Source organism: Ailuropoda melanoleuca, chromosome 11, assembly GCF_002007445.2.
Source record: "Ailuropoda melanoleuca isolate Jingjing chromosome 11, ASM200744v2, whole genome shotgun sequence".
Taxonomy (NCBI): domain Eukaryota; kingdom Metazoa; phylum Chordata; class Mammalia; order Carnivora; family Ursidae; genus Ailuropoda; species Ailuropoda melanoleuca.
In genome coordinates, this window is record NC_048228.1 from 89,985,974 (window position 1) to 90,001,412 (window position 15,439).

Below are 15,439 nucleotides of genomic sequence, written 5' to 3' on the forward strand. Positions count from 1 at the left end.
CAAGCAGACTAAGAAAAGCCCTTAGTGGAAATTTTCAGAAATGGTCACACCCTGATTGAGCTCAGAGCCTAGACTGTTACTGGCCATTTAAAAATTCCCAGTCTTAACAAAGTCTAACTTCTGGCACACTCCAGAACTAGGGATGGACATTCGTGTTTCTAAGCAAACAGCCGCATATTCCATTATCCTTCAACTGAAGTTCTTCTCCAAAATCACACCATTTGCACCTTTGGACTCAACCAGTAAATTCTCGAGATAACAAACTCTCTAGGACATTTGGTGATTAAAGTAACAATCAGTGTCCTTGAAGTCAAAATTATTTTTCCCCGAAACTTTTCACTGTATCATCTAAATATCTGAATGCCATGTTAAGAACTTAGTTATCATTACTTTGTGTTGTGTGGTGAGGAAGAACAGAGAAGAGAGGAAGCTTGAAAAGAGAAAAGTTAGCTCTAGGTAAAAGGAACAGCTGTCAAGGACCTCTCCAGAGGCCACTGTGGAAACCACCTACTTACACTCTTTACTCCTTTATATGATGAAGGCAGGGGGTACTTCTAGATGGAAAGTTCGGGATTCAAATAAATACTAGTGACCCTACTCTGTCCAGCACCAGTAGAAATTATCGACCAGATAAAGGTCTAGAATCGACTGACCGACACGTTTGCATGCGTAACTAAAGCGGGAGAAGTTAAGAGATGCAAAGCAAGGACTACAATCATTATGCAGAAAGAACCTGATGCACACCTCAACTTCATACTTACCTTGAAACATCTTTTTCATAGAATACACAGTTGAAAGCACCAAAAAGCAAAACATTTTGTAAATCCCAACAGTTGTATCTATGTTTGGTATGAATGGTTCCTGTAGTCAAAACCTTCTCCCATTTCTGTAGTAGAGGCTATTTATCTGCCTTTTCAGTGAACCAAGATGAGTCATGATTTCTACATATGTGAGCCTAACACCTTTAGCTCAACTATTTACTATCTCTGTGCCAGGCACATAAATGACTTTATCCTGAACACAAAGAACTATGTGTACAACTGACTGTCCATTCTTCCAGGCGCTATCGCTTGACCTTCGTTTAGGCTAACCCTTAGGTCCAGATGAAGCACACCTTCACATACATCAGCTTCATCCATGTCCTTCAAGATTTCCTAGCATTAAACATTTTTCAGGGTTTAAGTCTATCTTCCTAGATTTTTTTTTTAAGGAGAAGACTCCGTTCTGTGATCACTTACCGCTAGAACCTTATGTAGCTCACCCTCTATGTCTTTGTAAATGGCAATCACCTAGGGGTTCAGTGATAAGAAGAGGAAAATATACTTGATGCATCTTTGGTAAGACTGCTTAGAAAGGGCTCACGTACTATTTATAGCAAGGAATAATATATGCTTATTACTCTCTTCTAAATTCTACATCAAGTAATCACTACCAATCTCCACCTTTAAAAGCTTCCAACTAAATTGTCTCTTATTTAACAATCACTATTTTTAGAGCAAGAGCTCTTTAGTAACGTATTTTTTTCTGTTGGGAGAAGTCAAATAAAAACTTGCGATGATTTCAAAAATACATAACATCCCCCCTTTACTTTGTTTCCCTATTAAACAAAGAATGCTCTCTCCGATTAGGAGCCCCTATGAAAAAGCATAAACCATCATTACATGTTCTTTCGTACGGCAAATGACGATTTTATATTGGAAAGCAAGCTGCTGCAGAATAATCCTCTTTCATCTGCTTGAGAGTAGCTTGAAATGTTCCTGAAATGGGGGATATGCCCCTTAAGTGACAAAGCCCCTTTCCTTATTTATGGGGGGGGAAAAAACCCCAAACTCTCTCTCCTGGAAGCGTGACATACTTAAAAACACTGAAAAGGAAATTCACATAGCTATCAATCACTATGATGTGATGCAGATAGCCAGCTAAGATTTTTAATACACAAACTATGATATGTAATTTAATTGTATCTTTATGAAGTATTCTGAAATCAAGAGAAGGTCATACATGCATCAGGCACATTCGACAGAAGACTTTTACAATGGTTTACATTTCCTTTTTATTTATTCCTTGAAACTGCCATATTGCAGGTTTCTCATGGATGAAATGTGGAACTGAGCAGATTCTTTTTTCTACAAAATTATGGTATAAATTTGCTCAATTTTCTATCTTATTGCTAATAAACCTTACAGGCGCACAGTTTGTAAAATAAACCCCTTAAGGACTGAATGCGTAGAGCATGCTGCAAGGTACAAGAAATAAGCTAAAAATGAGCATATAAACCTACATCTGGACCAACACAGTGCTGAATGCTGGCAAACATTTATCACGACACAGGGAAAAATTAATAAAAGGAGATACAGTTCAGTCCTGAAAGGGTTAAATAGAAACCCTAATATATTATTGTTTCTAATCATCCATCCCACATTACAGTGCTTGAAAACAAAGTCAAAAGTCTGGCACAGAAAATTACACACATTTGTTCAGTACTCATCAGAAAACACAGCTGCTTTTGAAATCAAAAGTAAGTAACTTGGTTAATAATTGAATAGCATTTTGTTTAAAAAAGGAACCCCTCCCCCCTGTGGATTATCTGGTTAAACAGGACAAGTTTAGTTCTCAAAAACTGCATTGGGAATATTCTGTGAGGGCACAGATGGTACCAGTTTCATTTAAAAAAACACACAAAAACTAACCAGTTATGATCGCAAGTAAGTCTGTGCAGAAGAATGATAAATATTTCACTAACACATAAATGAGGATGCCTTTAGTTGCCACAGATGAAGAAAAGTCAGCAGCAGGTTAAATATTATCCTAGTGTTCAATTCTGAAATCATTCAAATTCAAAAGGGCATTCTACATTTAAAGACTTTAACTTGCCTTCCCAATCTATGTGATCAATTCAATGGAACTAATAAAAATATACCGGATCACAGACTGAGCTTCTAGCATATTTTTAGAAATAGCTTCGCTCATGAGAGTAGAAGATACGCTTCTAAAATAGAATTAAAAAACACAAACAAAACCCCAAAGTCAAATGTTCTCTACTTTAACTGAAGTGGTCACCATTCTAAGACAGTCATTTACGAGGAAAAAGGACCAGCATCTCTAATAATGCCATCGGAGGAGGGGCTGTGTTCTTCCATAACCAGACGACAAGGCTCCTATAAATTACACACTGAAAATGAATTCACAAATCCATGAAAAAATTTTTTTAAAGCAGCTGACAAAAGAACTACTGATAAAAAAGAAGCTACAACGGACAAATCATTTCAGTCTTTAGTTTGTGGTATGCAGAATGGCATAAAATAGCAAGGGAAATGCCTGTGTAAGTACATTCTTGGACTTTTCAAACAAACAAAACAAACAGGAAAAGGCTTTACAGTCTAATATTTCAAAATCATCTCATTAAAACAAACAGCCAAAATAAGGTATAAATAGTAAAAAAGCAAAGTTCATTTTAATAAAGCCATAAACTTGAAAAATTAATTTGAGCTGCAAAGGTAGGTAAGGAATCGTTTGTTCTTCAAAAGTATCTCATCTGTTATCGGTTAATTTAACACAGTTTCATAACTAAATACCAAACCTGGGAAGGGGAGGAAACTTGTGGCCCATTCAAAGGAAAGCGACACTGAAAATACTTCCACACTCCGAATGAAAAGCACTGTGTAGACTATTTCCGTGACTCAACAGGGAATAAATACTACTCGAAAATAAGCAGTTTGCAAGAAGCAGCTAGTAAACAGTTAAAACAAAGAAAGATAAGGCCACAATTCTGCCCTCGATCACTGAAACAGATTTAAAGTGTGAGGCAGGGTCAGCTTACAGAAGCTAGTGACTGGAGCAGATCTGAAGAGAAGGCTATAGAGAGAGAATAATGCAGCCTGTGAGTAATTAAAAAGGCTTGCAGTAAGATAAAACCACAATAACTTTGATTTAACCATTAATATGTCTTACAAATGACTTCCCCCTTGAAAACTGAGGAAAAGGTGATTTAGAGAGGTTAGGAATCGTATTTACAATGACATAGTCCGAGCAAAAGGATGAGTGATGACGACAGCATAGCTGGGGGGACAAAAAAAGCTACTAATAAGACGTTTAAAAAGTCTTCCAATGAAAACGTTTTCAAAATCGCCCAGGACACCAGAAAGACAATGTTCTGTCTGGAAACACTGCAGCAAGTTAGTTTTGCATTCGTAAGGTACTTGTGGCTCCTGTTTTATGGGACAGTGAAAGCTTACCACATTCTAGAGGTAGTTTTTAACTCTAAGAAGGATGATTGTATTACTAGACTGTGTCCTGTAAGTTACACACATGGTTCCTGTACTAAAAGTAGCCCAGCGAGTCGGCCGCAATTTCTAAAAAACCAAGCAAAGGTATAATCGAAGTGCAGGAATGGAAGAAATGTGAAACCGGTGAGCCAAGCACATGAGGCCAACACACAACCCTGAATGCAACTAAATCTTAACTGAATGGAAAAGAAATGTTTTCTAAGTAGGAGACATTTGCAGAGACACTCAGTACTGGGGAAGAGAAGACAAAGAAAGGTAGGAGAGATGCAGAAAGATAAATTACATCTGCGGTTTTATAATCTCACAACTATCTGTTCTAAAGTACTGTCTTCCAAGCTATTTTAGTTGGTCATCTAATAAAAGCATCTTGTTTTAAGGTTACAATGATGTTTTGACCTAGGCTACCAAGAAAAAAAAAAAGTAAACAAACACATGCTTTTGCTGAGATTTTCCTCAATAAGGGCACCATCCACCAACTGGTAGCAAATACTTCTCATGATATATATATATTTTTTGTCATATGCCGACAAGGCAGAAAACACCCTGCTGAATGAAATCACTGGGAACATTCTAAGTTCAAAATAAAATGTTTAACTTACACATAATACAAGTTATGTACAAAATCAGGGGCTTGTGGAGGCGGGGGGAGGGGAAAGGACCTGAACAAATCCTGGAACATGGAGATACATTTACTCACGGGAGAAGGGGAGAGAATACTTCAAATACCATCATGTTCTGCGCCATTAATTCATTTAGGACTAAATGGCCACATTTAATTCCACATAAATGTTAGAACCTCTTGGAACACCACTATAAATACTTAAAAAAAAAAAAAAAGGAAAACAAGGACATAACGAGGGACAGTGTCTGAGAACAGAGACAAAGCTAACATACATTGCGTGTATTGCAGGCAAGGCAGAGGCATTTTTTTTTTTTAAAGCTTTTGCACAGACTTCATATAATCTTAAAAAAAATATGCGGGCCTTTACAAGATTTGACTTGCTGAAATCAAAACAATTTCGACTCATGAAAAGTCATAAGACATCAACTTAAAAAAAAAAAAAAAAAAAGGATCGTTCCAGCCTTAAATCAAAACAAACAAAACAAACAAACAAACAAAAAAAATAAAAAACCAACCCTGGAAGAATATGGTAATTAGATTAAACAAGCGTGGGCAGGCTTGGAACTTGAATGTACTGAAGAGCAGAAGCTCAAAGGGGGGGGTGGGGAGGAGAACAACCTATTTGGTAACAAAGGTGTACTATATACTGTGATATAAAAAAGGTATGGTGAAAATGTACCTTTTGCTAAAGCTTATACAAGTTCCTTGGTCCGTAAAAACTATGTTAGATTTGTGTCTTCTAGTTTGATTAACTTTTATTCCAGCCACATCTCTATTTCTTGCCCATTTAAACAAAACCAAACAAAAACCAAACAAACAAAAAGAACAGCTGAAAAAAATATCGATTTCCAATGTACATTTCCATGTTTTGCTTGTCTGTTTTACTGTGGCTTCTGCACTTCCAATCAGCACTTGTAGGTAATGGGGTTTTGGAATAGTTATCACCTGGTATGAAAAGTTTTCCAAGAAACCACAAAAGATTGTTCATTTTTTTTCTTTTTCTTTCTCTCTCTCTTATTTTGTCAACGTTTTGCCGCACTCAAGTCAGTTTAAGTCCTAGCAAAAAGACGGTAGTTAGGACACCACTGTTGCTGCAGACGATGTGACACTGGTTGAATTTGTGCTGACATTTGTGTAACTTCCCTCGCTGTTTGTGTTTGATTCATTAGGGGGCACTTGGCTTGAATTGGCTCGAAGGATTGCTCCTGCCGCACTGCAGTGTGGCCGTGGCCCTGGTTCTGGTGTGTAGGTAAAGGTAAGGCTGGTGGAATAAATGATTCCATCATTACGGACCAAAGTTACTGGAACCTGGACTGGCTGTCGGACCCATCTCCAACCTTCTCGGAATGCAGAAATGTCTGGGACAACACAGAGCATACTCTCTCCACATCTGAGGGGGAAATAGAAATCACTTAGAAGCCATGTACATTTTAGAACTGGAACTTAAAAGAGGTTGCTTGATACGTTACAATCAATATGAGGAAAGACTCTCATGTACCCACCCCCATCAAAACCTCTAGATGATGTGAGAAGTTCATTAAGTACCTGTACATAGTTTCAGCTTCTACATCCCCAAACCACACTCGTAAATTCGGAGTGAAATTCTGTCCTGTAAGTTCAAGCATTGCTACGTCCCCACCGCCATTCAACTGAAATTCACAGAAAATGAGAAAATGTTGAGAAAAATGTTCATTTTTCATTAAAGTACACAGATTAGTTCTTCATTTGACTATGATTTATGAAAAAAATGAGTAAAACTCTTCTTTTTAAATAACATGATTATAGGGGCGCCTGGGTGGCTCAGTCGGTTAAGCATCTGCCTTCAGCTCAGGTCATGATCCCAGGGTCCTGGGATTGAGCTCCGTGTTAGGCTCCCTACTCAGTGGGGAGCCTGCTTCGCCCTCTCCCTCTGCCCCCCATCCCCCCTGCTAATAAATAAATAAAATCTTAAAAAAAAATAACATGATTATAAAGACAAAGTGAGCTAAACACATCTCAAGATAACATACAAATAGATTTAAACTTAAATTTTCTTGTATAAAAGTATGCTCTTATTTTTTTTTTAAATCATGAAACAATGTATTAACAACATCCCCAAATCACAAGAGTTGGAGAAAAATCATTTATTGTGAAATAAAAATCATACCAAGTCAGAGCTGGGAGCAGTGACAAAGAGCTAAAAGTCAACTTGTGAATAAGTGGTCTTACCTGAAGGCTTTCTACGACAGGCACAGGGGTGACCGGGGCAAGGACAGGGCCCATGCCCTCGTAAAAGGTGTACTCGGCCTTATCCGTGCTGATGATTGTCCAGGAAGCGCCGTCATTTATCATCTCTTTATTTGGTTCTTTGGGGCATGGAGTGGCCTTATGAAGAAAGAACGTTTGAAACAGAGTTTTATATACATTGCAGTATAAGACAATTTTAACAAGGTAGCACTCGTACACTGGAGTTAACAGGGAGAGAGCTCAGTACAAATTTATGAACTTCCCAAACACGGTGCTTTGCCAGTCCCTAAATAAACACAAACAGAATATTTAATATGGCAATCTCGCATTCAGCAGTTTTTTCATTATAAAATATTTCAGTGACATATTAAAAATAATACCTATCATAATATGCATTTGAGAGTAGGCCAATACCTGTATAATTTAATAAAAGATCAGCATTCGTGATGTAAATAGCTATTTAAAACCCTTTACAGATCCTTAAGAAAGAGACTAGGAGCCCCTCAAGCTTAAAGAGCAGTTAGAAACTCATACACTTTCAGCTGGAGGGAACGGAGATGTGAACTGGCACTCCCCTACCCCTACCTTGAAACACCCAAAACAGTCCATCTTCTCTGGGCTGAGGAGAATGGCTGCACGTGGCCATCTCTCTGAAACAGGTCTCCAGAGGTTTACAAATGAGTTTCACAAGAAAGTATAATTATCCTATTAAATCATCTGCCCATGTCATAGATGTCCTCCTGAAAGACTTCTGAGCGAAGGTAGTCAAAACTCAGCTTTCAAGACATCTCATCATTACCACCTAGGAAGACTGCAATGTAAATCTGATGATTATGAACCGGCCCCCAAAATATGCGTGTATCTATATACAATGTCTTCATGCAGTTTCGGGGTTCACCGAACACCCAAAATCTACTTTTGGAAGATCTGAGAAACTTTCTGATTCCCAGAACTAGATGGTAACTGTTTCTCCAAGAACATTTTTATAGTCTTGAGTTCTTCCCTGAGGTAGGGTGCCTGTCGTGTCTCAGGATCATGTAGGTTAAGAACCTTTGGACTTGAGATAAATATCTGAAAACGGCTTCATGTATTTGGGAACAGTTAACGTACGAGAGTTTTCGGTTTCTGTATGCTGCTAACCAAATGATGGCACGTTTTTTACCAATAATTTTAAAACGTACCTGAAACTGGATTATTCTTTCTTGAGAAAGGCACAAGTACATTCTTTCTGTATCCTTAAGGTAAAATGCACATTTATGGAGTTGTGACACGGGATCATCTGCATCCAGTAATGCGGTCTGCTTATCAACCTTCCTAATTATCTGTATTTCAATAATTAGAAAAGAAAAAGTCATCACATTTGGCAAACATTTACAAACAATAAGGCAAGGTGTAAGAAATACTTTCAGATTACAAGCATGGTAGAATGTGGAAGCTGTTACCTTCTTCTGAGAACACCTGAAAAACAGGGCGGGCAGATACTTGTTTTCCAGATCACTGCTTTTCAGACTTTGATGTGCATACAAATCATCTGGGGTTCTTATTCTAATCCCACAGATCTCATGGGGGCCTAACAGTCTCCATTTCTAACAAACTGACAGCTGATGTTAATCCTGCTGGCCAACGTACTAATCAGAGGCTGGCAACTCCTAAAGTTGTATCTCCAGCCCTAACCTCTCTCCTCTGGCACTTGACTTGTATGTTTACTGACTCAACAGTTCCATTTAAGATGCTTAGTAGGCTACCTCAATCTTCATCAAAACCCAGATTTTTGGGACGCCTGGGTGGCTCAGTCGATTAAGCATCTGCCTTCAGCTCAGGTCATGATCCCAGGGTCCTAGGACTGAGTCCCACATCAGGCTTCTTGCTTAGCAGGGTGCCCGCTTCTCCCTCTGCCTGCAGGTCCCCCTGCTTGTGCTCTCTCTCTTCTCTCTCTGACAAATAAATAAATAAAACCTTTAAAAAAAATAGAATATTTTTTAAAAAGCCCAGATTTTTCATTTCCTCCTCCAACTCACAGCTCAATAAACAGCACCACCATTCACTCAATCCAAAAACTCTGGAGTCACCCTTGATTCCTTGTTTTCTCTTACACCCGATCATCCAATCTGTCAACAAATTCCATTAGGTCCGTTTCAAATAAATCTGTCACCTCTCATCAACTTACCACTACATTCCTGGTCTAAGATGCCACCATCAACTCTTGCCTGAATTATGACAGAAGCCCAACTGCTGTCTCTCTGCTCCCACTGCTATACCCCATGTTCTCCTCTTCACAGAGCAGCCGCAATTACCCTTCTAAACATAAACCAGCCATCGTGCCCTGTTTAAAATCCTCTGGTGTGCTCCTATTATATGTAAATAATATCTCAATTCCTGCCACTCGCTCCCTTCATCCCTCCCCTGGCTTGGGCTACCATGGCTTCTTTAATATTTGTCTCATATTCCCATCTTAAGTTCTTTTTGCACTCATGCTGTCTGTCTGAAATGTACTTCACAGTTTGTGGTTCCCAACTTCATTCTGGTCTCTATTCAAATATCCCCAATGCAAAGATTTCTGACCCCTCAAAGCACCCCAAGTCCCTCTTTATCCTGTTTTAGCTTATTTTCCTCTCATTTGTTTTAACCTTTACTACGTTACTATGGGTATTTCTTTGGCAATTATAACTTCTAACATAGTCTGGGAGATTGACTAAACTCAAGCAATATATTTCAATTCAATGCTGAAGTCTTCAAGCTACATTTAAATTTGAGATTTGGATTTTAGAGAAATAACTGATTTCTGAATGATGTCAGTCTAGAGCTTCTTCTAAGTCTACGGCACTCACTCATGCTTCTCCGTCACGTAGGAGTCATGATTTGTCTAGAGTACTGTTATTTGTGTACTTCCCTGTTTCTCCACTAGCTAAGAATAAGCACAATGGGAACATGAGACATGTCTGGTTCAATTTTATTCCCCATAAGAGTTCTTTGGACATAGACACTGCTGAATGGCCTCTCACCAATAAGGAAACCAAAGATGTTCACTAGTATGTGTCATCAAAACTTGCTTTTTGGTCATTTCTAATTATTGAGAAAAGGAAAGAAATCTGATAACAAGTAGTGCAAACACTATAACTTAAGGTATGTGTCTGGTGAATTCTACATTCATAAAACATCAGGGATTACTCCAAGTGGTGTTCTCTTCTTTATGCTGGCTTTGTAGCTTGTTGGTACAATACTTACCATATTCCTGAGATAAACTGCATACAGCCCAACACCATGTCCCCCCAACTTGACCTTGAATCAGGGCTACTCATAAATCCCCTCCATTTTAACTAAATTGTACTCTGTTTCAGAAAAGGAGGGGGTACATAAAGGAAGGAGTCTTTAAGGGGCTTTTGCTTTCATTTTAATAAGAAATGCAGTTTTTAGGGGCGCCTGGGTGGCACAGTGGTTAAGCATCTGCCTTTGGCTCAGGGCATGATCCCGGCATTATGGGATCAAGCCCCACATCAGGCTCTTCCGCTATGAGCCTGCTTCTTCCTCTCCCTCCCCCTGCTTGTGTTCCCTCTCTTGCTGGCTGTCTCTATCTCTGTCGAATAAATAAATAAAATCTAAAAAAAAAAAACCGCAGTTTTTAGTTGCAAAATCATCCTAGTGAACGAAAAGGCCTAAACACCATGCCTCTCTCTCAGAGTATGAAATAACAATTTAATTTTCAATAAATCTATCTTCTTGTGGGAGAGTAAACTAATAAAAACTATGTTTTTATTTTTCAAGAAGAATTTCTATGCTTCTGAAAACTTGGTCCTGTGGTGGGATATAGCAGGTACCACAAAAAAATGATTACAGAGTATCTGTATTAGTTAAGGAAAGAAATCATAACGTAATTATTTAGTGCCCTCTATTGAACATGTTCAGATATACAACCAAAAAGGAAAACACCACCAAAATTTATTAGAGATAGTATAACAGAAAGTCATTTACTAATGCATTCACAAAAACTGGCTAACTGCCTTAAATCGTTTTTACAATAAAGTGGCATATAACTGTGAATGATGAATAGTGGTGACTATTGATACATGTTCTTAAATTAAAAAGCATGAAATTGAAGTGTATTTTTACATTTGAATGCTATGTCTTTTATATTCACTACACATATGACTAAAGCAAAAGTAGAGTCATACCAATCTTGGGAGTGCCATGCCAGTGACGGAACACACAAGTTTGACTGTTTGTCCGTAGTGGATGTAGCCATCACGAACTGTGAATTCTTCTCCTTCTGATTCATCATCATCCACTAGAGTGGAATGAAAAAAGAGATCGAATTATTATCTTGTGGAATTCATTAATCTACTTAGGAAAACAACAAAACTTAATATAGCTGTATGTCTTATTATCAAAGAATTTAACAATTTGACACTAAAAACATCAAATACACATTTTTGTACTCACAGAGATGAATGTAAAATGCTCCCCACTGCTGAGAACTGGCATGGAAATTACCTCCTTCTACATGCAAGTATCTGGTACTAACTGTCTGGGATCGAAGTCGATTAAACAGAGCCACCTTTGTTCCTGAGGCAATGCATACTGCAAAGAAAAAATAGTTTCTATTTATGTGATTGGGGGGAAGGGACCTGTACTTGGCAAGTTACGATTATTCTTTATTATAACTTAATTAACAGATTCTGCCAACAGAATCTAAAAAAAAAAAAGTCAACGTAACTCTTATTAATAATGTCACACTAAAGATATATGTCCATAAAAATTTTTAAATGAGAGCTACACGGTATGTTTCATGCAATGCTGTTCAGTGAAGGGAAATTATTTTTTAAATAATAAATATCCAACAGCAGAAAATTGATTAAATAAATTATAATATCATTTACCTATTTAAATACTATGTATCTAAATGCACCGATTAAGAAAATATCTCCCTAGGGGCACCCGGGTGGCTCAGTCGTTAAGCGTCTGCCTTCAGCCCAGGGCTTGATCCCAGGGTCCTGGGATGGAGCCCTGCATCGGTCTCCCTGCTCCACTGGGAGCCTGCTTCTTCCTCTCCCACTCCCCCTGCTTGCGTTCCCTCTCTCAGTCAAATGAATAAATGAAATCTTTAAAAAAAAAAAAAAAGAAGAAAGAAAAAGAAAGAAAGAAAGAAAGAAAGAAAGAAAGAAAGAAAGAAAGAAAGAAAAGAAAAGAAAAGAAAAGAAAAGACAAGACAAGACAAGACAATATCTCCCTAGAAGACCACTGAATGGAAAAGCAGACTATAAAACCCTCTGTATACTATGGTTCCATTAGTAGATGGAACTGTAGTTCCATTAGGTGTACACACACAGACACACACACACACACACACACACACACACAACTTAATGTGACTGCACGTGTGTCTCCATGTGCTCACATCCAATCCTATGGAATGTATTCAGAGAGAGGAGTCTAGGAGAATGTTTACCAAAGTTGATGCCAACTGCCTTTGTGATTTTAGAGATTTTGATTTTTTCTAAACACCCTGAAGTATAGTGGTGCATGAAATTTCTTGGAAAAAAAACAAAACAAAACATGTCTATGTGAGCAGGAAAATATTCTGAAAGTGAAATATGTTCTTTGCCAACAAGAAACTTATGATCAACAGAAAAACAAAGTTAGAGGTTAGGTAAAATCCTGTAATTTGAATTAGAAATAATCTGAATACATGACATTAGCAAGAATACTATCACTATGAAGTAAGCTTTGTTCTCTAGCAATAACAAAAACCCCCAAAGAACAACGAATTTAAATCTGACCAAGCTTCTAAATTAAACCTCAGCAAACTTTACAGACAGGTTCCTCTGAGTCCTGTTTCCAAGTAGGCCTCTTCCTTGGGCCCAGTAATTGGCCTGCGTACCCCAGTTATTCCCAAGAACCCCGCTAAGTCATCCTCTTCCCCTTGATATCTGATCAAGTTCCCCATCTCCCACCCTGCATATCTGATCACCTAGGCCAGCCTTTAGCAAAAAGCCTCTCAAGCTGGCTCCTCTAGAACCCCCTACCCTTCATGTTTCCTTAGTAATTTTCTACCCACTGACCATCCCCTCACTCTGCTCCTTAATTATAAATCCTCACTTGTCCTTGATGTATTTGGAATTGAGTTCAGTTCTACACTGAGGCCTCTTCTCCCTGTGATAGTACTGAACAAAATCCATCTTTACACCTTTAACTAGTGTCTGGGCTCTAGTGTTTCTCTTTGACACTACCAATTTACAAAATACGTTAAACTACACCAAGGAAGTGAAATGAACAAAATCCAGTATGTGGAAATCTCTGAGGGCCAATGACTCAGTCTCCTGAATAAACACATTACAAGAAGGGAGGGAGGGAGGGGGAGAGAGAGAGAGAAAGAGGGAATCCAAGATTAAAAATACTCAAGGATGGGTCAACACAATATGTATTATAATATCTGGTGGAGATTCAAAATTTGAATTGTGATTCAAACAAAATACTTAAAAAATGACATTTTAGACGATTTTATATTTGATCAACTGACTAGATATTTGATGAGATGAAGAAATTATTTCTTTTTTTATTTTAAAGATTTTATCTTATTTTTTTTTTAAAGATTTTTTATTTATTTATTTGACAGAGATAGACAGCCAGCGAGAGAGGGAGCACAAGCAGGGGGAACGGGAGGGGAAGAAGCAGGCTCCCAGCGGAGGAGCCCGATGTGGGACTCGATCCCGGAACGCAGGGATCACGCCCTGAGCCGAAGGCAGACGCTTAACGACTGAGCCACCCAGGCGTCCCAAAGATTTTATTTATTTATTTCACAGAGAGAGAGAAAGACAGCACAAGCAGGTGGAGGGCAGGCAGAGGGAAAGGGGGAGAAGCAGACTCCCTGCTGAGCAGAGAGCCTGCTGTGGGGCTCAATCCCAGAACCCTGGGATCATGACCTGAGTGAAAGATAGACGCTTAACTGACTGAGCCACCCAGGCGCCCCAAGATGAAGAAATTATTTCTTTTTATAGTTGTTTTATAATATACTTGTTTTTATGTGATCATGGTATTATAATTATATTAAAAAAATAAGAGCCCCTCTCTTTCAGAGACACATATTTGCAGATGATAGGTCTTGGATTTGCATAAAATTAAAATGAGGCAGAGGAAAGCGGGGTGGGAGATGGGTACAGATGAAATAAAACTGGCCTGCAGTTAGGATCATTGTTGAAGTTAGACGAACACAAGAGGTTTCATGTAATTATGCAACTGTCTGTATGTTTGAAAATTTCTATAATATAAAGCAAATGATTATAGTAATAATTACTGAGAGAACTAAAACCAACCAATACATAAAAACCCAGTAAGTTCATAATAAAACAAAACGAAACAAAACAAAAGCAATCAAACTAAACACAACACCTAAAACCACACTCGGCACTTCCAAAGAATACTATTGTTATTCTGCAAATTAGTAAACAAGCATTTATCCTGCCTTTCCTCTGCAGATTATTTTTGAAACAAATTGCTAACAAATTAAGTTAAGAGTAAAAGAATCAGAAAAAGCCCTTCATAAAATACTGGATTTAAGCAGTCACCATCAATGGTTAAGGTTGCTGAGGAACTCTGTGACGGATGGATGAGGCTAACAAAAAGCTCAACTTACTATAAACAATCTTAACAGGACAAAAGCGGGATGATCAGATATCATAGGATTTCTGATTTGAAGGAAACGGACATATAGAGGACCAGCTAATTCTAAAGTAGGTCTTTAAGTCTAACCACCAGTTTATGGAAAATATGATCAACAGAGGACATGTAACAAGCCAGATTCAGAATATGGAAATTCCAAAGGAAAAATGACCCAGTTTCTTCAACAAATGAGATGGAAGAAATAAAAGGCTGGAGGGGGAGAGAATACACTATTACAGATTAAAATGTATGGACCTTATTTGGATCCAAGTTTGAACAGGCCAACTGCTAAGAAAAAACCCCACAAAAACACAACTGTAATAAATCTGCACATGGACTGGTTTTTAGATGGCATCAAAGAACTACGGCCAACTTTTTAAGGCTCACTGATGTTTCAAAAGAAAGCTGTTAAGAATCACTACTGCAGAAATGGTGGTTGACAGAACAGGATATCTGAGATTTCCGTTAAAATATTCCAGGTGTCAAGAGAAGGAAGAGGCCATGGAAATAATGAAAGAGAAGTGGCAAAAGCTGTTGAGGCCAGGTGCATGGTCACCTTATGTAAAAGGGAGAAAGTAGTGTAAGTCTGAAAGTTTTCATCATAAAGGGTTAAAATTTAAAAAAGAAAATGGGGTGTAGGGGTTGAAATGCA

At 38.2% G+C, this 15,439-nt stretch overlaps 1 protein-coding gene across 2 annotated transcripts in view; it reads right to left on the reverse strand.

Moving 5' to 3' along the window:
• Positions 1-2,030: 2,030 nt before the first annotated feature.
• The window catches only part of RBPJ (recombination signal binding protein for immunoglobulin kappa J region), a 69,726-nt gene continuing 56,317 nt past the window's right edge, over positions 2,031-15,439 (reverse strand). For both annotated transcript variants that reach the window (XM_019805204.2, XM_011231457.3), the window contains exons 6-11: positions 11,572-11,709; positions 11,304-11,416; positions 8,316-8,456; positions 7,117-7,272; positions 6,454-6,557; positions 2,031-6,298 (exon numbers count right to left, since the gene is read on the reverse strand). In XM_019805204.2, the coding sequence (XP_019660763.1) occupies positions 5,983-6,298; positions 6,454-6,557; positions 7,117-7,272; positions 8,316-8,456; positions 11,304-11,416; positions 11,572-11,709 (968 nt within the window). In that variant the 3' untranslated portion in view covers positions 2,031-5,982. The remainder of the gene's footprint in view (positions 6,299-6,453; positions 6,558-7,116; positions 7,273-8,315; positions 8,457-11,303; positions 11,417-11,571; positions 11,710-15,439) is intronic.